The 26,292-nt window shown below is 34.0% G+C and overlaps 1 protein-coding gene across 5 annotated transcripts; it reads left to right on the plus strand.

The window, feature by feature from the left end:
- Nucleotides 1–7,571: 7,571 nt before the first annotated feature.
- On the plus strand, nucleotides 7,572–23,608 carry LOC109802034 (chromatin modification-related protein EAF1 B). Of its 5 annotated transcripts, XM_083072621.1 has the most exons (25): nucleotides 7,573–8,046; nucleotides 8,583–8,672; nucleotides 8,770–8,818; nucleotides 10,028–10,216; nucleotides 10,321–10,375; nucleotides 10,468–10,565; nucleotides 10,710–12,102; nucleotides 12,199–12,318; nucleotides 12,470–12,736; nucleotides 13,437–13,634; nucleotides 14,511–14,591; nucleotides 14,752–14,809; nucleotides 14,908–15,416; nucleotides 15,542–15,595; nucleotides 15,853–15,910; nucleotides 16,009–16,202; nucleotides 16,306–16,359; nucleotides 16,469–16,549; nucleotides 17,447–17,584; nucleotides 17,702–17,818; nucleotides 18,642–18,742; nucleotides 18,964–19,176; nucleotides 19,275–19,659; nucleotides 19,947–21,745; nucleotides 23,203–23,608. In XM_083072621.1, exons 4-24 carry the CDS (start codon nucleotides 10,074–10,076, stop codon nucleotides 21,660–21,662), a joined length of 6,033 nt encoding a protein of 2,010 aa, XP_082928747.1. In that variant the 5' UTR covers nucleotides 7,573–8,046; nucleotides 8,583–8,672; nucleotides 8,770–8,818; nucleotides 10,028–10,073; the 3' UTR covers nucleotides 21,663–21,745; nucleotides 23,203–23,608. The 5 variants fall into 5 exon arrangements, with proteins under 5 accessions (XP_082928749.1, XP_082928747.1, XP_082928746.1 ...); XM_083072623.1 differs by lacking the exon at nucleotides 8,583–8,672 and having other exon boundaries at nucleotides 7,572–8,046; nucleotides 20,004–21,745; XM_083072620.1 differs by lacking the exon at nucleotides 8,583–8,672 and having other exon boundaries at nucleotides 8,770–8,834.
- Nucleotides 23,609–26,292: the final 2,684 nt, after the last annotated feature.

Raw genomic sequence — 26,292 nt, forward strand, 5'->3', positions numbered from 1 at the left:
AGTTCCTACTCAATCATTGATGGTAAACACAAAGAGAGATGATACAGATATAGAAGAAGAATCTGATAAAGACTTCTCTATGTCCGAATACACTTCTTTAGAAAACTCTTTAGAGTTAACAGAGACTACAGCTGAAACAGATTCTCAAGAATATGCCAGCCATGCTATTAGATCATTAATGGCAACAAAAGGGGATGGCTTACATAGCAAAGAAATTAATACTCCTGTCCCAACAGGCTCTCCACTGTTTTCTCTAGATCATATACCACCATCTCAATGGAGGAAGAAGTTCTTAGACTTCAAAGCATGGCTAGATGCAAAGATGGTTCATCCTGATACAGACCAATATAAGGTTATTGAGGAATTCTGTGCCAACATGACAGGTACATTGAAAGAATGGTACATGAGTTTGGGACGAGTAAATCAAGATAATCTTCACAGAACTTCCATTGACGAATTTCTTGGAGGACTCCAATATCACTTCCTTGGAGAATCAACTCTCCTTGATCAAATTATCCAAAGAGAATATTTTGAGATGAGATGTTGTTCTCTAGAAAAGAAGACCTTGATCGACACTATCAGAGAATGTCCCAAAGATTCTACCAGCTCAATGGTGTAATGCCCGATTCTGACGCCCAATTTATATAATAATAATTATATATTTCTTATATAATATTTTCGCAAATATATCATTAACAATATATTTTTTTATGGATAAAGATAAAGAAACAGAATATTTTGTGAATTTAATACATAACATATCGTTCTAAAGTATTTATAATAATGTATTATTATACACAATATTTCTTTCTTTCACTTCTATTACAAACTTTACATTGATAATAGAAATAAATTTACAATAACAATTATAATAGATTCATCAAATAGCCTCCACATTCCAATTTCTTCCAAGAAAGACAACAGCTATAATCACTGTAAAATGCTCTGGAATCCCAAGTAGATCCATCTATTTTATAATATATTTAATTTAAAAAACAAAGAAAAGAGAGGAGTAAGAACAATATCCAATAAATACAATAATTCAAAAGAATATAAAGAATTATTTATAATCAATATTAAATATATATATATATATATAATATATATATAATATATACAGATCATATATTAGATTTTCATGATACAATAAAATTTGAATTATACTTGTAGTGACTAGTTAGGATAAATGAGCATCATCATAATATCAACCAATAAAAAGATATTTCACCTTAACCAACAATAGGATATTTCACCTTCATTTCTTTACTCATTTAAATCCCCAAGGTCAAACCTCCAGCTACAAATAATTCAAACTTTATCTTCTATGGCCGTAGAACAATATTTATCTTCATAAATACGTGAAGAAATAATAATATGAGTCAAAGAGACTTTAACAAAACTATATCAAGTTGATTATAAATATATTTACAATAAATATATTTACGTAAAAAGAATATATTAATAGTACCAATAACATAAATAAAAATGACAATCATTATAAAATAATGAAACAATATAAAATATGAACACCTTAATAATTAATATGGACAAAAATAATCATAGGTTAAGCAAATAAATGAGGTTAGGGACACCCCACTAAATAAATATACATAAAAAATAACATAAATAAATAAAAATAGTAGTAGATAAAGTTTTAAAGAGATAAGGTTCTCCTCCCCCTTACCTGAATAAGCAGGAACTAAAACTTGAGCAGAACCTCCTCCTCTAGATTCCCTCTTTCTTTCCCTCTCTTTCTTTCTTTCTCTCTCTCTCTCTAAAATTTTCACCTTCTCCCTCAGTTATAATTTTTTCTTCACCCCCTGCCTCTTATTTATAGGCATTCTGGCATACCCGGAACGACCCGTACTGATTTCGGAATGGCCCGTTCCGGAACGTTCAAATATGCGTAAAATTCTCAACTGGAACGGCCCGTTCTAATATTGGAACGGCCCGTTTTCAAAAAGCAGAACGGCCCGTTCTGGAGTTCCAATTTACACTAATTGACCATTATCGGAACGGCCTGTTTCTAACATAGATTTTTAGGCATTTTTAAAATTCTGGAACGGCCCGTTTCCCTTTGGGAACGGCCCGTTCTGGAGAAATCAAAATGGGCCATTTTACAAATTTGGAACGGCCCGTTCCACTTTTTAGAACGGCCCGTTCTGAGCCCAGACTTATTATTTTATTATTTTAATTAAAAAAAAATATCTTTAATAAACCTATAAATATTTAAAATACATAAAATAAAAAGAACCTTTTTTTATTAATATTGTATAAAATTTGGGATGTTACAAATGGCATGAATGATGCCAGTCTGAAAAATACTTATGTTAGTTCTCTTCCAGAAGAGTTACAAGAAGAAATATGGAGAATATTGCAACAATCAAACAAAAATGTTCTCCTGATGACTATGGGAGAAATTTATCAGACTAGCATTGCTGCTTTAGACAAAATCTGCAATCAACAGAGAATGTTCAAAAAGATTATTGACGAACAACCTAAATACAAGCAAGTGTGCAAGAAGGGATACCTGCAAATCAAATGCAAAGACTCTATTTGCCATTGCAAAGATAGATCCAGCAAGAAAAAGAGGTTTAAATCTTTTAAGAAGAAGGGAAAGAAAAGTTTCAAGTTCTTCAAGAAAAAAACCCTTCAGAAGAAAAGGATCTAACAGCAAGTGTTTTATTTGTGGAAGAAAAGGACATTTCTCAAAAAATTGCCCTAACAAAAAGAAGGCCACAAAGCTGATAAGCACACTCAAACTGGAAGATGAAGATGTAGAATCTCTGTTCGATGAACAAGAAAGTCCAGATGAATTAACTGTCTTTGGCATCACACACTCAGAAGGAGAAAATGATAGCTCCTCAGAACACTCTGACTATACTGATGATGAGTGCAACCACTTTCCGATACTGAAAATAGAAGAGGTATGTTTTCAAAAGGAAAAGGAGATTTCATTATTACCAAATGTTGAAGCATTCATTTTGCCAACAAAGTATGATGTGCCTATCAAAGTTATTGCATTTATTGACACTGGTGCATCCAGAACAATGCTCAATCCTGCAATACTCCCATCAAATTTATGGACAACTCAAGTTCATAAATTTATAACTGCAGATGGAAAGAGTTATCAAACGGATCTAGTTACATCCTCAAAAATTGGAATTAAGCTTTTCCCAGATTGCACAATTTGGATGAAAGTAATTGGAGATAGCCTTCATGGAAAAGATATTCTCATTGGTAGGGATCTTTTAGTCCAGAGCACCAAGTTACAAATTCTTGCTCATGGATTAAAATATAAAAGGGAATTCAAGCCTTTCTGTAAGAATTCAAATATGTTCTCACTAGCAGAACTTCCTCCAGGATTTGAAGAAATTGGAGATCAGATCAGAAAACTATGTGCTGACAGTCATGATCTCTTCAAACATCCCCAACCTCTATGGACAAGAAAAGAATTCTTTGTCCAACTACCTTTCAAAATGAATGAAGATATCAATCCAACCAAGGCCAGTCATCCTGGAATGTCACCAAGTGAATATCAGGCAGCTAAAGAAGAATGCCAACAATTACTGGAACAAGGACTCATTGAGCCCACAAACTCAAGCTGGGCATGTACGACATTTTATGTGAATAAAAGAGCTGAACAAGCTAGAAACAAGAAGAGACTTGTCATTAACTATAGACCTCTGAATATGTTTCTAAGAGATGACAAATTTCCTCTTCCAAAGATATATTCACTTCATGCCTACATAAAGGATGCATACTACTTCTCAAAGTTCGATCTCAAATCTGGATTTTGGCAGATTGGCCTAGATCCTAAGGATCGACCAAAAACAGCTTTTTGCATCCCAAATGCTCATTACCAGTGGACAGTCCTTCCATTTGGCCTGAAAGTTGCTCCTTCATTATTTCAGAAGGCTATGGTTCGAATCTTTGAACCTATCTTGCATAGTGCTTTGATCTACATTGATGACATCCTACTTTTCTCTCCTAATGAAGACAGTCATAAAAAACTCCTACAACAGTTTCACCAAATCTGTAACCAGTATGGAGTCATGCTTTCATCAAAGAAATCTAAAATCGGAGTCAAAGAGGTTAATTTTCTTGGTATGCATTTTGCTTATGGCAAATACGTTCCTCAACCTCATATTGTAGAAAGACTCCCAGAATTTCCACAAAAAGGATATGACTGTCAAAGAGGTTCAACAGTTCTTGGGGATTATTAATTATGTTAGACATTTTATTCCCAAAATTGCTCCTCAAATTTCACAATTATCAAAGCTACTAAAAAAGAATCCCCCTCCATGGGGATCAGCCCAAACAGAGGCAGTAAAAGCTCTGAAGAAGATTGCTCAAAATCCTCCTCCACTAAAAATTCTTGGAGAAGGAAAAAGAATTTTGCAAACAGATACAAGTGATCATTATTGGGGTGCAATTCTGATTGAAGATGTCCAAGGACAACAGTTTTTCTGTGGATTTGCTAGTGGAAAGTTTAAAGAATCAGAACTTCATTATCACACCATCTTTAAAGAAACTCTAGCAGTCAAACATGGAATTCAAAAGTTTGATTTCCATCTCAGAGGACATCAGTTTGAAATTCAACTGGATAATTCTGTATTCCCACGAATGTTAGAATTCAAGAACAGGGTTCCTCCCAATGCACAAATACTCAGGCTAAAAGAATGGTTTTCTAGGTATGATTTTACAGTCAAACATATCAAAGGAAAAGACAATTTCATCCCAGACTACCTCTCTAGACCAAGAAAGCCTAACCAACATATAAGTATAATATCTTCTGATTATACTTATCCAATGATCCTGATGAATGAGCCATCACCCTCATCCTCTCAACCTAATCCTTGGAAAAACCAATTTCCTCCAGAAATCACACCAGACTTCCCTGTCTCTCCTGCAACATTGCAAAATTTTGCTAGACAACATATGTTCTCTTATCTAGCAGTCTCTTTACACAAACACCATATTCCACCCAAACCAAACTGGTTTAATCCAGACACACCCTTTTTAAACATCTTTGGCATTTTACTGGGAAAAACATTTCTTGAAGATGACATGTGGTATCTATGGAGCGTCTCTTTACTCCATCAATATCCATTAATCTTTCCTACCCAGGAAATGATTAATTTTCTGCAGAATACAGAAAATGAAGGTTCATTATTATGGGAATTTATGTCCTGGTATGAACCAATACAAAAATGGACTGAAGACCTTGAAGCTGAAAAAAGAAGGATTCGACAGCATCATGATCCTAGTCAATGAGATTTGGGGAAAATGGTTACCATTGCCATTATTCATGGTCCATATTTTAAACATCCAAAAACAAAATTATTATGGACACAAAACCAAGTTCAAATGTGGTCTACATATCTAAACCTTCAAATGTTCACTCAAGAAGATCAACCTCTTTTTTATCAGAGTGAATTGATCATTGAACTTCACAGGTTAAACGAAACTTTTGCTGAAGTCATTAACAGAAGTTCTACATGTGCCAACTTAAAGCCATTAGATATCATTTGCCCTCCTGAGCCAGATATAAATTATTACAGTATGGCTAAGCAAGTTTGTCCACCAGTCAATACGGCTCCAGCAGAACAACTCATTCTTGAAAGTGTTGATACACGTGGGCAAATCCTAATGCATGAAGATAATGCATATCATCTTGATAGTCCAACATTATCTCAAGCCTACAGCTCAACCTCTGATTCTGATTCCAGTAATTCAGACCCAAACTTGTCATCTAGTCATGAGCCTATCCTCAAGCACTAACTGATGGAAATTTCTGACCATCACGTGAAGGAATCTTATCCTGAAGATCAGCTATGTATCAATAAAATGTGACCTAACATCTTTTGTAAAATTACTGAGTCTGAGGGAATCTTATCCCTATAAGTACTAGTTTGTTGTTTGTGTCGGCAGATGTAACTTAACATCTTTAGCCAGTATGAGCTGTCATTGTACTAGTTTGTAAGTCAGTATGAGCTGTGTTATGAGTCATTGTACGAGTTTGTAATAGCGTCAGCCATTACGATAATAGTCTTAAATTTGCTTCATGAGGATTTCAAGTCTGGTAGCCCAACTCCTCTATATAAGCAAGGTTTGTGTAATATTGAGAGGCAAAGAACCGCAACCATAAATAAAACTTCTGTTTTATATTATCATGAGTTTCTAAACACTTCTCTTTTTCCTGAAAACTCTATTCTTGTAATTATGTCTTAGATTTCCTTCCGTGAGAGAATACTTTGCTCTACTATTAAATATAGAGTATGCTCTGCACTTGCCATGAAAATGGAACCTGTGCATCAGAAATATATTTAATCAATGATCCCTTTGAACGGTCCTTATTGTTATTAGTGTTAAACTTAGAGTTCTTGTTATTAATATAGCTATAATTAAGAAAGTAACAGGACCTGAGAAAGTACGCTAAGGGTGCGAAAAAGCTCGGTCGTGAAATCTTAATTATAATTATATCTAATAATAAGAATTTTATATTGATACTAATGACATATAAGGCTCCCGTAATATTTTTTATTTTTATTTTATTAAGTTATTAAGGGTAAAATAGATATAAAAATATGAATACTATATAAAAATGAATAAAAAGTTCAAAAAACAAGATGAAAATGATATTAATAAAAGTGCTTATAGATGAACTAATATATATATATATATATATATATATATATATATATATAAACTAGTATGATATAATCAACATATATTTTAGAAGCTTTGACATACATAATAATTGAATAAATTCTTAAGTTATTTATTCTTAAATTTTAATTATTTGGTATTTTTTTATTTTCATTGAACATAATAAACTAAATAAATGCTTAATTATTTATAATGCTTAATTATTTATAATTTTGTGATGATATTAGATAAAAAATAACAAAAGCTCACAAAAAAATATCATTGTTTTACATCGAAATAGAAGAAAAGGTAATTGTAAATCTTTATAAATATAAAAGAAGATAAATTTTTTTAAATAATTATCTTGATCTCTATATTTAATATATTATTATATTTTTTTATTATTAAAAAAATAATATTGTTATTAAATATAAGATTTAAACTACAAATCTTGAAATTTAAAGATAAATTGTAATATCAATTAAATTAATATATATTTTTTATTATTTAATTTAATTTTGATTTTATTTTTAATAAAATCATGAAGTACCTAGATTCAACTAGTTGCTATAAGTAATGTAATAAAAAATGATTAAAAGTAGTTTGAATTCCCTTAAAATATACAAATAATGTAATTTTTTTTATATCATCATTTAATTACATATGACTATATATAATAAATATATTAATTTTATAATAAAATTCTTAAAAAAATCATATTAATGATTCTTTTTGTTTAGTTAGATGAATCCTCTAATATTATTTATATCTATTTTTTAAATAAAAAAGAAAAAAAAATGTAAGAAATTAATGTAATTTTGGCGTATATATCGTCGTCTTCGTTGCAATAAAAGCAAATCAAATCGAAAACATTTCTCCTAATGAACAAGATGGGAAACAAATTAGAAAATTAAGACAAATTATAGATTCATTAAAACTCATTTTCACTAGATTGAATCATCCATCCATCCATCCATCGATCGATCGAATAAGAAGAAGAAAAAGAGTGCAATAATAAAAGCCCAAAATGGACGTCCAATTTCTCACAAGCCCTCTCCTCTGTGCGTCGTCGTCTTCATGCCCCAAAGCCCACATCGCCACTCTACCAGAGGTCGCATAGTCCCTCTTTTCTCTCTCTCTCTCTCTCTCACCAAAACCACCCTTTTCATTCTTCAAATTCTAGAGAGAGAAAGCGCAACCCCAATTGCTCCACCCACACACACACTCAAGGAACCAACCCTTCTTCCATGCCTCGCATTCGTTGCCGCACATGTTAGGTTTTAGGGCAAATTCGCTATCGTTCCAAGGGACCCCCTTTTCCAAAACCCTAGGAGAGAGGAATTTCGACTCCGGACGCCTTTGAATTGTGCCCTAGGTTACCATTTGCGCGTTCAGGTGCTTTTTCTGCCCTTAATTGTTGTTTTATTGGCATTCCCTGGAAACCCTAGAGTTTTGCGAATTGGGGAAATTGCGTGGAAATGGGTGCGGTTAGGGTTTTGAATGTTTGGGGGGGAATTGTGCTGCGTTGTTTCTTGTTGCGGCCGGGGTGTGCATTGTGTTGAAATGGAATGAGTGGCTTTGAGTTTGTGCATGGAGTTTGTGTCTGTTAATGGGGTGCTGCATTGTTTGGTGTGTTACTAAATGTGGGAGTTTTTGTCTTGAACACTAACCGGGAAGCAAAATAGAATGGTGGTATTTAAGTGGGGAGCTAGTAATTTGAAGTGTAAACATGTGGTTGCTGATGGTAGTTTGAAAATTTGAAGGGAATCATTGGCGGCAACCTTTTCATGCATGTAATGGTTGCCAAATATAATTGTTGATAACTTTACTATTAACTATCACGTTTTTTAAGCTTGTTGCTATTAGTTTAGTTGGCATCTTTCTAAATTGATGTGGGTGTGCTGTTAATGTGCCACTTCTGTCTGGTCAAGGACTACTTCGTGTACAAACATTTTAAACTTGGAGAGGGGGCAGGGGTGGCGTTCGCTTTCAACTTGGACATTTGGCTTTTCCTCTTAACTGTTGAGTTGTATTCATGTTTTGTATCTTTTAAACAGTTTATATAATCTGGTGACTTATGGAAGGATAACCATGATTTCTAATTTCATTATGTTGCAGAAATTTACTAGCATGTATCTCAAAGAGTTTTGGGGGATTTGATTATAAGGTGAAGCTTTTGCTTGGTAAATGGTTTAGAACTATTTTTTTAAAATTGTATTACATCTTTTGAAAGTAATATTTACCTGTGACTTATGTGGAATGATTATCACTTATCAGTTTTCCACTCAGTAGAAGCTGACATCCTTTGCAATGCTGAAGATGTCTGAATCTCAATTGTAATTGAAATAAAAAAAATCCATTTGATTGATAATGTACATGGGGAATTATTATACAGGACCTAAAACTTTTAGCTCATGCTAGCTGTTCATTACAATAACAAATGGTTTTATATTTAATGATAGATTCCCTATCATTTGATGAATGTGCTTGATTGATACCAAATTTATATATGCATGTATGTGTGTATATATATATATTTTATATTTACACATATATATAATATTATATATATAATTGTATAATTATATAATATAATATATAATAATAAGTAACGCTCGAAAGATTTTAAATGGTAATGCAGTGCATGTTACTTATCTATGAAATGTTCATCATATCATTTTCCACTTGCACTTTTTGTTCTTGTTTAGGTATATATTATTAATTATTTAATAAATAAAACAAGGAAAGTACTGAGTTTGAGTGAGAGGTTATTTATATATTACCTGGAAATATAAGCATGATTCCTGATATATACAATTTCATAACCTACCTATGTTTCCTACACTTGTTTCCTTTTTATATTTAATCAGTATGTACCATTGCAACCCATGTTTGCAAGGATGGAATGTAGACATCCTGGATTGAGAAGGTTAACTGTTTTTAGAAAACTGTATATGATCTCAACCATCCAAATTAATTTATAATCAGAATTAATCTAAAACTTAATTGGAAAAGAGAACTTGATCGTCTAAATACAAACTGCATGACAGGCAATATTTGGAATTTAGGAGATCCGAATTCTGGACATCCTGGTTTAACAGGCTTGCATAGAACTGAGTCACATTTTCAATTTCAGGGAACATTTTTGCTTCAGTGAAGTGAATCAAGTTTTGCTGAAAAGTAGTTCACCTATTTCAACTTATTATTTTGAACTAAATTTCTACGAACACATAAAGTTACTATCTGTGCATTAAATATTATGTAGTTCTTATTTTTTCTATTGTTTGCTCAGTTAGGAAGTTTCTATGCCTTAATAGTTTGCTTTGTACCTGGATTAACATCCTAACTTGCCCTCATTTCTTTACAAAATTAGCAGATTCTTTATTAAATGGAAAGTTACACTCTTAGATATTAAGAGTGGGATGCATGGATGTAATTCAGGATCTGCTCTCCTTGTAAATGCTGAGGTTGATTCCATGGGAGGTGTTGTTGATGGCGGAGGTGGTATAGGTTTGAAAACCTCTCCGCGCCGAGCAGCAATTGAGAAGGCTCAAAAAGAGCTCAGGTGAAGGGACAACTGTTTGTGCACTTCCATTATTTGTTTGATCACGTTTTTTGAGTACCAATGTAATTTTTTATATGAAGAATAACTCACGCATGTTGATACAGACTGGAGTATGATGTTCGTGAAGAAAGAAGAAGGGAACTAGAATTTCTTGAAAAAGTATGAAAGTATTGTTCTTTTACAATCTTCTATTAAATAATTTTTCAATGTAAATAAATGATGACCAGCTCAGCTGTGCTTTTTAATTGCAGGGAGGGAATCCTCTGGACTTTAAGTTAGGGAATGCTGCTTCTGTTAGTGTTCAGTCTACTTCACTCACTGATCAGCATCAAGAGCAGTTTGTGACCAGGTTAGATATTATTTTTCTTTTTTTTATTCCTTTGTTTTATCACCAGTATAGTATGTGTTACTTGTTTATGAATATCTACTGTGTATTAATTTTTTTAATGCCCTATCACTTCTTTCACTTGTCTTCTTTTCTAATATGATTCAGTGAAGCAAAAGGTAGTTTTGTATTGACTGCCTCCCCTCATGGTGACTCTGTCGACAGTAGTGCTAGACCAGGGGTCCCTTCTCTTAGTGAACCAAATACTGCTGATAACCTCTTGCTTTTTGATGGTGAGAATGAGCTGCCTGAAGGTGAAAAGAGGTCTCTACATTCAAATAAAAGGAATAATATTGCTCCTTCAGAACAGTCTTCTCGAATTGGTGGGAGTCAAAATGCAAAGGAGACAGAAGATTCTGCTATTTTCCGGCCATATGCTCGAAGGAATAGGTCCAAGTCAAATCATGGCCCTCGTGGGGCTTCAAGGGATGGGAAGGGAATAATATCTGATACAAACAAACAAAAGGACCACAATGTGCCTTCTGTTTCTAAGCCAAAGCCTACAAGTTTAAATGGTGAGATGCTCTCTAAAGATCCAACATCTAATAATAACCCACTGGATAATGAATTGGTTGTTGTCGAAGCTCGTCAAACAGCTAGTGGCAGTGCTAGTGTTCCCAAAGACAAATTGGATGTTACCACGAATAGAAACTTCAAAGAAGATCTACGAATTATGCCTTCTCAAGATGATGCTATACAGACTCCAGTTGTCTTGGTTTCTGGGGAAGCTAAATCAGTTGGAGAAATGGACCTAGGAGCTTCAGGTGATCTTGAGCCTCCACCATGTGCTGCTACTACACAACCTGGGAATGAATCTTGTTCTGGTCAGCCAAATGGGTTTGGCAACATAAAAGTAGACAGGAGAGGTGTACCAATTGGAGACCAAAATTGCAGTGCTGCATTAGGCATCAAGAATTTTGATTCAGAGTCCTCCTGCCCACAAACTAGTTTAGCTAGAGATGTAAATAATAACAGTAATGATAATAATATGTGTAGTAATGCAAAGAATATTGATGAAAATGGAAATACTATGGAACAAACATCGGAATTTGAGAAGTTGAATTTAACTAGCTGTGGGGTTGTAAAGGAAAGGAATAAGACCAATACTGGTGCTACTACTAACAATGAACATCATGCTGGTTACAAAAGCCATCCTGGTGGTGGTAATATGATCAAAAGTGAGGAAGACATCCATATTGATAGTTCTTGCATGCAAAACAAGGCAGAAGATTCTTCCAATGTTAAAGGACTGCATCATAGTGAAAGTTCCATATCAAATGCTGATAGAGAGGGAAGTGTTGTCTTGATGGATCATCCCAATCGTATCAGGGAAGACAGCTGTGAAAGACGTAAAGATGTGTCAATTTCAACAACTCAAACTGCTCTGGTTGAAAAGGTTACTACTACCACCTCTAACTGTCAACCGAGTTCTACACACAGCTTGAAGTTAGCAGACAAGGCTCATGAAGATTCTATTTTAGAAGAGGCAAAAATTATAGAGGTTTAAATTTTTGTTTCTATTAATTCTATTGATTATTGTTCTTGTAAAATTTGTGGGGTTGTCAGTAAACTATAAACATCTGACATGTTAACACAGGTCAAGCGGAAGAGGATTGCAGAGTTATCTGTTTGCACATTTCCCTCACAGATCCGCAGAAAGTCTCACTGGGGATTTGTCCTGGAGGAAATGGCATGGTTGGCAAATGATTTTGCTCAGGTTTTGTTTTCTAGACCTACTTGTGATTCTATGTTCTATTATTATTCTAAGGACTTGAAGCATACTATCCCTTATTATATTTAATTGATATTTGAATTTTAATACATCTTTTCTGATACATATTTTTTATCCCACCAAAATGTTTTTGTAGGAGCGTCTTTGGAAGATATCTGCTGCTGCACAATTGTCGCATCAGGCATCTTGTACTTCTCGGTTAAGATTTGAAAAACAAAACAAACATCTTGGGGTGAAAACTTTGTCTCACAACATGGCAAAGGCTGTCATGCAGTTTTGGCATTCAATTGAGCTCCTTCTTGACAATGATGTTCCTGATCATAAGTGCATTGATGGTTCAGTTGAATCTGGGAACATTGATTCAAATGTAGCTACTGGGGATAAGAGGAGCAATTCTGAGATGGTGCTTGTTATATTACTTTGTCCTTTTATTATTCTATTCTTAATTATGAAACAAAATATTCAATTGTTAACATTGTATTTTGCTTTTAGAAATGTACTTTGTGATCACATAAGCTTGAAAGAGCTACCTTTATGTCATGCTTTGTGAATCCTGAATCTAGTGCTTGCTTATAAAAATGTTATAGATGGTATGCTTGTGTTCTGGTTTACGTTGATTTGTTTTATGTATCATCTATTGTGTTCCAGATGGACTTTTTCATGCTTGATCTGAATAGGTATTCCTATTATTTGTCCAAAGACTGAAAAACTAAATTATACAATGCCATTTTTCCTCTTATTATTTACATAGCTGAATATTTTAATCTTATTTGAAAATGTAGTTTAAGAATTGTTCATTATACCTACTTTTTGGTATATTGGTTTTTATTGTTGTATTTCTTGCTTTTCAGTTTGGTCATTGTTGTCATCCTTGCTGATGCATGTTTGTTTGCGTTGGCTCTTTGCTTTTTATAATATTTAGATGCATGAGTGATTCATTACTATTGCATGATTTGAATGTTCATGTTATGATTATGATCTGGGTGTTTTGAGATGCTTCTAAGTTTTCTCCATTTTTCTGCAGTTTTAGCTTTCTATGCTAATTGTTTTACATAATCTTAGCTATTTTTTACTGATGCTTGAAAGTTGGTGGTTTTGGTCAGGAATTGGAAACAATCAAATACTTGGATGGGCAAAATCAGACAAAACATGTGGCACATAAGGTGCATACATATGCATTGAGATTTTTAAAGGATAATAGATCATGTGGAATTTCAAGTCAAGCAGAAGCACCAACAACACCAGATAAAATATGTGACTCGGGTATTGCTGATATGTCATGGGATGATCGTCTTACAGAAGTATGGACCAAGTTACCTTATCCTCATTTGATTAGCTTAATAGTTTTGTACATTAGTGACTTGTCTCTTGTTTGTTTTCACTGTTAGACAACTCAAAATCTTGTTTTTCAAATGTGGCTGTTTCAATATGATTTAACAGATAGTTTTGTGGTTTATTTTTTCTTTTTGCTATAATAAGCATTTTTTTTACCAGATATGTCTTTTACATGCTGTATATTGCCATGCGTTGCACTGTAAAATTCAATCAAATATAACCAGTAACATAAAATATGTTAAATTATATATTTCTAAATTTACTAGTGAAGATATTATTATAAAAGAAATCCAATGTAACATAAGATAAGAAAATATTTATAATTAGAAAGTTATTTATCTACTAGCTGAAAAAAGGCACTTTTCCCCTGCATTAAAAGAAGAGAAAGTAATAAATTTTTTCTTGTATTAGTTTGTGTTAATGAATAGTTTTTTATTTTTATTTTTTATTTTTTTATTTTTTATTTTTTTTATTTTTTTATAGTCATGTGAGGTTATCTGAGTGTATGTGTAGTTATTAAGAGTAATATAGGTAAGAAAAATATGGAGACCAAATGGGATTATCCTCTTTATCTTGGTATATTTATTTATATTAGTATATTTATTTTAGTATAGAAGTATAGTCTATTTCTTATAAATTTAAGATAAAATGAGTATTAGTTATTATTACACCATCCATAATTTTTTCTTTTAGAATTATTGATTACTTTGGAGTGAATTTTTCATAATGATTAAACATGGAATATAGATGATTTTGTGGCTTACTTTTACTATTAGTTTGTCACAATAAGCAAATTGTTTTAGCATAGTCACGTCTTTTACATGTTGTATCATAATTTCCAGGAAAGCCTTTTCTATACAGTACCTCCTACCGCTATGGAAGCATACAGAAAGTCTATTGAATCTCATTTTCTACAGTTTGAGGTAGATATCTGCTTGAATTTTACTACCTTAAATTCTTGGATGGTTTAATGCTTTATGACTGCCACTGAAGTTTTATTAGTTTGAAGATATTTTCGGGTCAGCCTTGTTCTTTTATGTCTTAAGTCTTATTTCTACTTTTGATGATACTATTTCCCCCCAGAAAACTGGAAGTAGCATTCAAGAGGAAGTTGAAACATCTATATATGATGCTGCAGCAGGTACTATTGGGAATATTTAGATTATTTGATTTATATGTGCATTGTCAATCAGTCTGGAATCAATCACAATTTCTTTTCCTTTGTAAATTTATATGTAGAGTTTGGACATGAAGAGATTGCATATGATGAGGATGAAGGAGAAACTAGCACTTATTATATGCATGGTGTCTATGAGGGTAGCAGATCATCAAAATCATTACAGAAGAAACACAAAAACAAGATAAAGTCTTGCACTCATAAGTCCAGTGAAATTGGAATTGATTTGCCTTATGGACACTATTCAACTGCAGCTCAGCCATCTGTGCTATTCGGAAAAAGGCCTGCTAGTTTAAATGTAGGAACAATACCAACCAAACGTGTGCGTACAGCTTCCAGGCAGAGAGTTGTGAGTCCTTTTGCTGGGGTCTCTGGGACAGTACATGCTCAAGCTAAGACAGATGCTTCAAGCGGAGATACCAATTCCTTTCAGGATGACCAGAGTACTTTACATGGATCACAGATCCACAAAAGTGTGGAGGTGGAGTCAATTGGAGATTTTGAAAAGCAATTACCTTATGACTGTGGAGAAACATCAGTTAAAACAAAGAAGAAGAAGCCCAAGAATCTGGTAATCAAAATTTGTTTTCAAGTAACCAAGTCTGCAGACTTTGAGACTTGTTTTTTTTTGTAATATTTTTAAATAATATGTATTTGACTATTTGTGCTGTGGTTGCTTAACAATTATGTGTACAGGGTCCAGCATATGATCAGGGATGGCAACTGGATTCTGTTGTTCTGAATGAACAGGTAATTCTTTTTAAATAAAATATGCTTGTCACATGATATTAATCTTTCTACTTGGTCATGGTGAAACTGAGCTTTAGTTTCTGCTTGTGTAATTTGGCATAAATATGATGTATTTAGAAACATGTTATTACATTAATGTGAAGTACTTTCATAGCATCCATTATGTTTGGTGTAGCAGTTGCTCAATTATATGCCATTCGTAGTTGTTCACAACTACAATGCTTTTCTCATGGTATTTTAATGTATTTACAATGCAGAGGGATCATTCCAAGAAGAGATTGGATAGTCATCACTTTGAACCTAATGGAAGTAGTGGTAACCACCTTATCTGATAAAATATTTAGATTTTTTTTTTCTGTTTGTCGGTATTAATTTTTGTCATGGTTGATGTATTAAACTGTCTTGTTTTGAAGGTTTGTATGGGCATAGTGCGAAGAAGCTAAAGACGACAAAGCAATCCCTTGATACTTTTGACAATGTTGCTCCAATGACCAATTCTATTCCCTCACCTGCTGCTTCGCAAATGAGTAACATGTCCAATCCTAGTAAATTCATTAGAATCATTAGTAGTGGACGAGATAGGGGTAGGAAAGCCAAAGCACTTAAGGTAATTTTGTTGGGAACTCAGATGGTTGTGTGGTGGCAAAATGCCTGTTATCACCCAACTGATATATTTATTTGCTTTTTTTTTTATTTGTTGATTCTTATAGGTTTCTGCGGGACAGCCAGGTTCTGGAAGTCCATGGTCACTATTTGAAGATCAGGTTGTTTGTTGTTCATTAGCTACTTTGGCTTAACTCTTATGTCCTCTTTTGGAATAAATATTTCAACTTCATGACATGCATAAATTGGTTTTCTTATCCAATGTTGCAGGCTCTTGTTGTCCTGGTCCATGATATGGGTCCAAACTGGGAGCTTGTTAGTGATGCTATCAACAGTACTATACAATTTAAGGTAATGATATGCGGATAAATATGTGGCATATTACTGTTGAGGTATGAAATATCTTTCTTGGAGTGGGAAACTTCAATTACCAGAACTATTTTAGCCTTTGAAAATTAATTGGCACGCACGAGTCACACATAATAACAAGGAGAGTGAACCCAGGCAATAAAAGAAAAATGTGGGGGCAAACTGAACCCTAAAACATGTCCAAAGGTTGTTAGAGCATCTCCAATGGGGGTTGCTTATAAGCAACCCCCATTGCAGATGCTCTTAGACAAGTTCTACCTGTGGCTGGGAAAGATGTCAGAAAAGTTCTGACAGTCCCAGATTTTGTTGGTCACTGGAGAACTTCTAACAGTGACTCAAGAAGTTCTGATACCATGCGTAGAGAGAAACAGAGATTTTATTTTCCCTATTTGCTAAGTCATTGCACCACTCAGCTGAGTGATCTATTTAATAGCTACCACTATTTTCAAGAGACTAGTTAAATTATCACCACTCAGCTAAACACAATAATTAAGCTACTTAGAAGAGTAATAGTCATTAAATGCTCCTATTTCTAACAATGTGGATGGGGAGATTGTTTAAACAGAATCCCGGGTGTGAAAAACAATATAGAAGGTTGAACAGCAGGGATTTTGATGCAGGACTCCCCAATTTTAACATCATTGAAGAGGTTGAACTTGAACATAAAGGAAAATGAGACAACAGTTACAGTAGGAGGGTAGGTGTAGATTCATATAGATTTGTTAGCACTGGAAAACAGAGCAGTAGTTGTGAAAAGGGAAACCCTGGGAAGGAGAATTCTCTCCTTTTTCTGTTTTTCAGTCAGTCAATCTTCACAGAACTATTCTTTCTTGTCTCCTTTATTTCTCAGATATTTTATGGATCTGTAAATATTTGCAGTGTATCTTTCGGAAGCCAAAAGAATGCAAGGAGCGTCACAAGATTTTAATGGATAGAAGTGCTGGGGATGGTGCAGATAGTGCTGAAGACTCAGGGTCTTCTCAGTCTTATCCGTCTACACTACCTGGAATTCCAAAGGCATAAATACTTTAATTATTTCATGTTTTGTATTTTTCCTTCACACACACATGTGTATCCTCATTGCTGTCAAAATTTTCATTTTTTATTGGTTATAAAATTTTGTATCTTTAGCAGGGCAGTGCCAGGCAGTTGTTTCAACGTTTGCAAGGACCAATGGAGGAGGATACTCTGAAGTCTCATTTTGACAAAATCATCAAGATTGGGCAGAAGCAACGTTACCACAGGAATCAGGTTTTAATCAAAAGCGTTTATATTAGGTGGATTCTAATATGCAATTGCAATGACATTTAAAAGTGATATTTATTATTTTCAACTGCTTTTATGAACTTAATTGATAAATGGTTGAATTTTAGTTAGTCAACTTCAATCAAGCGAAGCTTGCAATTGTATGAATATAACTTTAAGATGTTTGCATTACAACAAATATTCTTTACAAAAACTATTGGAATGCCACTTTAATTGCAGTAAACCGTAGCCCGCATTAGTTTCAGCCTCAAGGGTTGTGTTTATTTCCACAACCACTTCAAGTATAGATATGACTTAAATAGAGCTTATAAAAGCTTGGACAGTTTTCATTTTACAAGTTGGTTTTGTATGATTGAGTTAGACCTTAGTTTCAAATTGTAAGAACTAATTTTATGATTTTATAAATCTATACTTGCATCAGTTTAAACTTTTAATAATTTGTTTTTTATATTTTTGGTTTAATGCTATCTTCACATTTGACTATTCAAATATTTCCTTCCACCTTTTCCTGCTTTGTTATTTTAAGGAACCTAGAACAGAAAATAGAGAAAAGGAAAGAAAGATTATATTTTTTGATTAATTGTGAAAACAACACAACTTTTTATTTCCTGTTGGGACTCTGTTGATTTTGTATGGTAATATCACTGATATGGGACATATGCTGCTGGTTGGTGTAGTTATTTCTAGAGGATATGTATATATGAGCAGGGGTGGTTATAAGAATAAGAAATTCAAAATATACTATATTGTCCCTTTTTTTTCTTTAGTTTCTATGAAACTAATTTGAAATTATTTTGTTTCAATGTAGAATGATAACCAGGATATGAAACAATTGGTACCTGTCCATAGTTCACACGTGAATGCCCTTAACCAAGTCTGCCCAAACAACTTGAATGGAGGTTTTTTGACGTAAGTTTGATTTAATTTGATTTGATTTTTGTGTGTGGTGGTGGGGGTGAGGGGGTAACATTGAAGTTTCAAAGTTATGAATATTATATCATATTTGCATTACTGTCTATGTTCAGTTGGCCAGAATTAGGCTTTTCTTGTAATTTTCACTTTCTGTCTGTACATTATTATGTTGCACACAACCACACAAGTATTTTAATCATGTTTGAGTTCTGGTGAAGGCCACTCGATCTTTGTGATACAAATCAAGCAAGCCCAGATGTCCTACCCCTTGGGTATCAAGTCTCGCATGCTGGTGGTTTACCATTATCAAATCATAGTTCAGCATCATCGGTGCTTCCATCAGCTGGGCTAAATTCACCAAGTCCAACATCTTCTGGTATTAGTCTTAGTAATAACTTATCATCATCTGGTCCATTGGCAGCCTCTGTCAGGTTAGCACATTATATTACTGGAGATTCTTGAGGTGTAATTATTGAATATACATAACAATATCAGTTATTCAATGCATGGGGACTGCATCTGTTTTCAGGGACAGTAGATACGGAGTTTCACGGACTCCACCTTTATCAGTTGATGAACAGCAGAGAATACAACAATATAATCAGATGATATCTAGCAGAAACATGCAGCAATCTACCATGTCTGTTCCTGGATCTCTTTCAGGAAGTGATCGTGGTGGTGTGCGAATGTTGCCTGGTGGAAATGGTATGGGCATGATGGGTGGTATTAACAGGAGCATTACAATGTCTAGACCAGGGTTTCAAGGAATGCCTTCATCATCTATGCTTAGTTCTGGGGGCATGCTTTCTTCTAGTATGGTGGGGATGCCAAGCCCTGTAAATATGCACTCTGGAGTTGGTGCTGGACAAGGCAATTCAATGCTGAGACCTAGGGAGACTGTGCATATGATGAGGGTGAGAAGTGTTCTTTTCTTCTCTTTGGATTTAATTAGTTCTATCGTAACAATTAACATTGTGGAGTTAAAATTTCTGCTTGTGGCTGTGAAACTTAATATTCATCAAACTCAGCATCCAAGATTTTACAATGTTTCCATTTCCAATAGCTTCTCTTGGATTTGGTTGGGCAATAAGTTTATAGCAAGTTAGTTCTATTTTGATTGATTTTTCCTCTTTGCGTATGTTAACATTTATGGTGATCCTATTTTATTTTGACATATGATTTTTCTTCCCATTTTCTTTAGCCTGGCCATAATCAAGAACACCAAAGACAGATGATGGTTCCGGAACTTCCAATGCAGGTTACACAAGGGAACAGCCAAGGCATTCCTGCCTTTAGTGGGATGAGTTCTTCCTTTAATAATCAGACAACTCCACCATCTGTTCAATCATACCCAGGACATTCCCAGCAGCCACATCAACTATCTCAGCAACAGTCCCATCTCAGTAATCCCCATCCTCTTCAAGGTCCGAATCATGCTGCTGCTAATTCACAACAGGCCTATGCAATCCGATTTGCAAAGGAACGTCAACTGCAACACCAACAACAACGGTATCTGCAGCACCAACAACAACAACAGCAGCTTGCTGCATCGAATGCTTTGATTCCGCATGCTCAGGCACAGTCTCAACTTCCTATATCATCACCTCTGCAAAATAGTTCCCAGGCACAACCTCAAAATTCATCGCAGCAAGTATCTCTTTCCCCTGTAACATCGACATCCCCTTTGACTCCCATGTCTTCTCAGCACCAACAGCAGAAACATCACCTACAACATGGTTTCAGCCGGAATCCTAGTGCTAGTGCATTGACTAATCAAGCCACAAAACAACGGCAACGACAGCCACAGCAGCGGCAGTTTCCACAACCTGGTAGGCAGCATCCTAATCAGCCACAACATGCACAGTCTCAACAGCAGACAAAAGTTCTGAAAGGACTAGGGAGAGGAAACATGTTGATCCATCAGAATAACTCTGTGGATCCTTCTCATCTAAATGGATTATCTGTACCTCCAGGAAGCCAAACTGTTGAGAAAGGGGACCAAATCATGCCCCCCATGATGCAAAGTCAAAACATACATCCTGGATCTGGTAATCCAAATCAGTCATCCAAGCCGTTGGTTTCTGCCCGTTCTTCAAATCATTCACAGTTGCAGCAAAAGCTACATTCTGGTCCAACAAACACTTCATTGAAACAACTTCAGTCAGTGGCATCTCCTTCTGATAATAGAATTCAAGGACATGTTTTGTCAGTTACTTCAGGCCATATAGCTTCAACTCCACAGCCAGCTGTTGCTTCTAACCATCATCAACTGCCATTACAATCTCAGCCACATTGTAAGCAAAGTAATCAAGCTCAACCAAGTGTTCAGAGAATGTTGCAACCAAATTGTCAGGTGCATTCTGAGTCGTCAAGCATGTCTCAATCTGATTCAACTAACATTGATCAACATCCTGCAAACAGTGCTTCACAAGTTGGTTCAAACACTGTAACATCTCCAGGTTGTATGGATGCAGCAAGTGTAACTGTTGTTCCTCCTACTGTATCTTCTCAGTGGCAGACATCAGAATCACCATTTGATTCCAGTGTGTCCAATCCAGTTACTCAAGCGAGCTTTCTTGGGAGTACACCCGTTGGAAATTCTGCTGGAAATGAGCCATCAACTATTAGTCAAGGGATGGGCCCACAACAATTATCAACTAGCTTACCTTCTCATGCACATAATTCTGGGGGACAGTGGCAGCAACAACAACCGCCCCTTAAACAAACTTCATCACAACCTATTCTATCTCAAAAGTCATATGAACCTCCAGAAGAACATAAGCAGCAGCAACAGGAGCAGGAACAGCTTTCTCCCAAAGGTCTAGCATTGCAACGCCAAGCTCAGCAACAAGTGCAACATATGCAACCAGGGCAGAGCAGTTTGCTTATCTGTCCTCCTAATTCAAAAGTGGAATGATGACTTCTAATGGATGGAGCAGCGGAGTGTGCTCGGCTCTGTCAGAATTGGAATCTGTATGCCCTTTTATCACCATTGTACAGGTATTTTTATTTTCTATTGCCTTGTGTCAGGAAAATTTAGTCACTATTGAAGTACATATTTTATTTAATCTTTTTCACGGAGGGAAGAGGTAAAATTGTGTGAGCTGGTCAATAGAGGTATATGAAATCATTTATAGTTTGAAATTTATTTTTGTTTGGTGGGGGAACTTATGATTTCTCTCCTGTTTTGTTAACCTGCTATTTGTTTTAGATTAGAAACCTTTCTGGCCACTGACCATGTTCTGTTAACACTTCAGAGCTTACATATGTCTGTTTTTTTGTTTTGTTTGGTTCTGTTCTTTCTTCTTTCTTCACAATGAACAGTTCTCGTTTTCGTAATTTTTATCTAATGTGTTCTGTCCACCCCCCTGAATAATTTCACCATCAACTTTATGTTGACTTTATTCTTACATTCTTATTGCTCCTGGATTGATGGTTTGAGTGTAAACTGTGACTTATTTATCCTGAATGTCTTTATTTATTTATTTATTTTGAGTACTTGTATGCAAGGTATAAATTATTTAGTTTGTGCTATAATATTAAAATAAAAGCCATGAGGCATCCCCATTTTTGCTATCCTGCTATTGCCATTTTAGGGCACCCCCTTTGTTCTACCACCCGAGATTGATAACTATGATGGTGGTATGTATGTAAATGACCATGGTATTTTTTATATGCATATTTTTCTTATTGGAATGATAAAACTAAAGTAATTTTGATACTTAATTTGAGCTATATTAGAGGTATAAACCTCTGTTGCCAGGATGCAACCCAAGAAAATAAGAAAAAGAACTTGAGAACCCCTTTCCTGAACTTCTTCCCGGCCTAGCCAATATTGATACCAATTTCCTTGTACCCCCTCTTCGGTTACAGTGCCCATTATATAATCCTTCTCTCTCCCATTGACACCGATCTATTTTGTTATTTTTGCACGCAATCTTCAACCACATTTACATGTTCGACTCCTCCCTACTTCTGCCTTTACGGGCATAATTTCACTTCCCTTCCACTATCATTTTGTTCCTCTCAAATGACCACTGGATTTTTTAGTTGCAAATAGTTTCTTTGGACTAACATAAAGGGATGTGATGGTTGTTTTCTCCTATTGAAAATCCGCTGATGAATTTTATTCTTTTGTATAATACGTGTTGGATGCAAATTGGATGTAGCCTTTGGTTTTTCTTTTCTTGTATGTGTATCAAATTCTTTCCAGGCAAATGAAATGAAAAAAAGACTTCAATTTTGTTATGGCATGTGGCGATTGTTTTTTCCTAGAGAAAATCCACTGATGAAATTTATTCTTTTTTAATACGTATTGCTCAAGATCCAAGGTTACTATTAATTGTGCATCAGTTATATGCTATCTGGCCTTTGATTTTTCTTTTCTGGTGTAGTTGTCTATTTTTTTTTTTTCTGGCAGAATGAAAGGCTTAGTTTTTGTTATGATTTTTGTGCAGATTAAGCGGTCATACATGAGGCTTTGGGATATATGGAGATAGATATCCATTGTTTTCTCTAGGTCCTGTTTAAAGATTAGGAAAAATTGTATTGGTAGGCATCATTGCTTACTTTATTCTTGTTTCAAAGGTCTTGTATATTACCACTGTTTTTTAGAGGGTTTTATCCCATTTTCTCTGTAAAGAGACGAATATAGAGGTATGTGTACAGGGTCGTCTCTTCTTTCCTTGTAAACCCCCTCCCCCCTACTTTCCCTCTTTTTTTGTCTTGTTCTGCCTGCCCTTGTGCAGAGGAACACTTTGTTTTTGTTCTGCTAGATTAGTGAATGTATTATTAGTCTGTTAGATAACTGGGATAGGAATCATTTTTATGAGCAAAAGCCAATTCAAAGTTTTGTGAATACAAGATTTCTGATGTATGCATCTGCCATTGGTGTCTGCAAATATTTTGATATTACTAGTTTGTAACCATTTAAGTCTCTTAAATGGTACATGTCAGAGGTTATCTTATTGTTTGTGTATCAAGAAACACTACACTTCTTTAGTGAAAAAACAGGTAACTACTTGGAGCCATTATGAGGGCTGGAGATGTGAAATCATTATGGGTTATTTGTTTAGTCCTTTCAGAAGGAGCCAGTAGACTGCAACTTTTTCGAGTTTATTTTTCGGGTCTCAGTGGAGCTGATGCTTTGTATTTCTTTATTCTTGGGGGGTTGGGTTGTGTTCAGCCCTGATGAAAAACTTCATTTTATTTTTGGCTAAAAATCTATTTTGGTCCCTTATAATAATTATTTGTTTCAATTTAGTCTCACTTTTATTTTTGATCTCAATTTAGTCCCTAATAAATTAATTGGTTGCAATGTTAGACTTCCGTCCAAATTATTTAAATAGAGTTAACTGTTGGCCACGTGGATGTCCCGTAGATGCATAGGTGGATGTTAAATTTCATTAATGCAACTGGAACCAGAACGGCCGGTTCTGAAATTGGAACGGCCCGTTCTGGTTGCACATGTTGTGTGTTAATTTTGTATTTAGAACGGGTTGTTCTATATGCAAAATTAACACACCACGACTGTAGCAGAACGGGCCGTTCTGGATTCAGAACGGGCCGTTCCAAAATGTCAATCACATACGTACGTTCAACAAAATGTCGCAATGTGATTCAAAAATTGAAAATAAAAATTCCTAACATATCATAAATTCAAAGACAGAAATATGGTTCAGAGACTGAAAAAAAAAATTTATAACATAACATAATATATACTAAAAAAGTTCAAAGAAATTATTGAGAAGGGAAATCATCTGGATAACGCTGAAGGTGTCAATAATACATCTTATTTACCATATAACATTGGATGACTGATAGGATATCAGCATTATCTACCTGTACATGTGGTTGTGTGGTGAAATGTTGGTCTTGTGTATCCTCTTCCTTTACTTCAGGTTGTACTTCTTCAAGAACATGTTGTTAGGGTACATCAGTCAATGAATTCAAGGGAAAATATCATGTCGTTTCATCCTGGACTATATAGTGTTAATTTGGTAGTAAGTGGTTCACTCCAGTTTGACCAACAATGAAATAAAACTTGCTACCATTAGTAATACACTGCATTGTCCTTAATAATATATTGTTAGTCTAATTATTTAGCAATTGAAGTTATCAATCCCCATTGACAATATTATCAAATCAAGTGTTTGAAATGTTTTGTACCTTGGGTCTTTTTCCTTGCATAATTCACAACCGTGAACTATAATCATCGACCGTTTGTGTTTGACATTCTGGAACCAGAACGGCCCGTTTTGAAATCAGAACGGGCCGTTCTGGTTTCAGAATGGGTTGTTCTGGTTCTAGATGCATTAGTGAAATTTGGCATCCACCTATATATCTACGTAGCATTCACGTGACATCCATGTGGTCAACGGTTAACTCTGTTTAAATAATTTGGACGAAAGTTTGACATTGCAACCAATTAATTTATTAGGGACTAAATTGAGACAAAATAAAAGTGGGACTAAATTGAAATAAATAATTATTATAAGGGACCAAAATAGGTTTTTAATTTTTATTTTTTATAGCACAAGATGATATTGTACAGTGGCCTATTTTCTTTTAGTGTGGTTATGCAAGAACAGAATGGTGTTGTGGATGGTTAGGCTTGTTAGAAATTTCAGCCTTATACAGAATTTATATTCGAAGTTTAACTTGGTATGATTCATCAATTTTTATTTTATTTTTTCTTATGGGCTAAAAGTTATTGAAATTTAGTTTCTTTTAGCTATTTCTAGTATTTTACTCTTAATATAAGAAATGATAAATTTGTTCAACCTAATTTTTAATATAATCAATTTCATATAAGGTTTGAGTAATTTTAATTTTATAATCGTTTAGTAATAACAACAGTTACAAGTACCTTTAATATTTTAAAGGCAACGTATGAATTTGAATTTTTAAGTATAATTTTTTTTAGTGATGTATTAATTATGTTGGTATTATCTTTACTTTGAATTAAATTAATATTTTCTATATTATAATATTTACTAGAATTTAAAATATTTTTCAAGATTAGTATAATAATTTTAATTAATCTTCTAATTTGTAACTATTTTTAAATAAATAATAAGTTTATTGGTATTTTAGCCTGTGTAATGCAGAGATTAAATATTTATTATATATTACCAAAAATTAAATAAATTATACATAGAAGTAAATAAAAATATTTGAATATATAAATTATGTTTAAAATTTATATAAATAGATATTTTTAAAATTATAAATTATATTTTAAAATTATGATAAATAATTTATATTGTAGAATAATATTTTTATTTATTGATAATTTATTTTACAAGTATTAAAATTTAATTTATAAGTAATTATATTAAATAAAAATTTAATTAGATAAAAAGTTAAAAAATTCTAAAAAATTTAATGAAGAAATTTTTTTTAAAAAGTTTTCATGCAATATAAAAATTTATATTTAATATATAAAGATTGATTTTTAAATGACTTAAAATAACATTTTAGATTACATAATTTTGCTAATGGAACTAATATAAAAGAATATAATTATTTATGATAATAGTTATTGC

The sequence above is a fragment of the Cajanus cajan genome, chromosome 4 (assembly GCF_000230855.2).
Source record: "Cajanus cajan strain Asha chromosome 4, NIPB_CcT2T_4, whole genome shotgun sequence".
NCBI classification, from domain to species: Eukaryota; Viridiplantae; Streptophyta; class Magnoliopsida; order Fabales; family Fabaceae; genus Cajanus; species Cajanus cajan.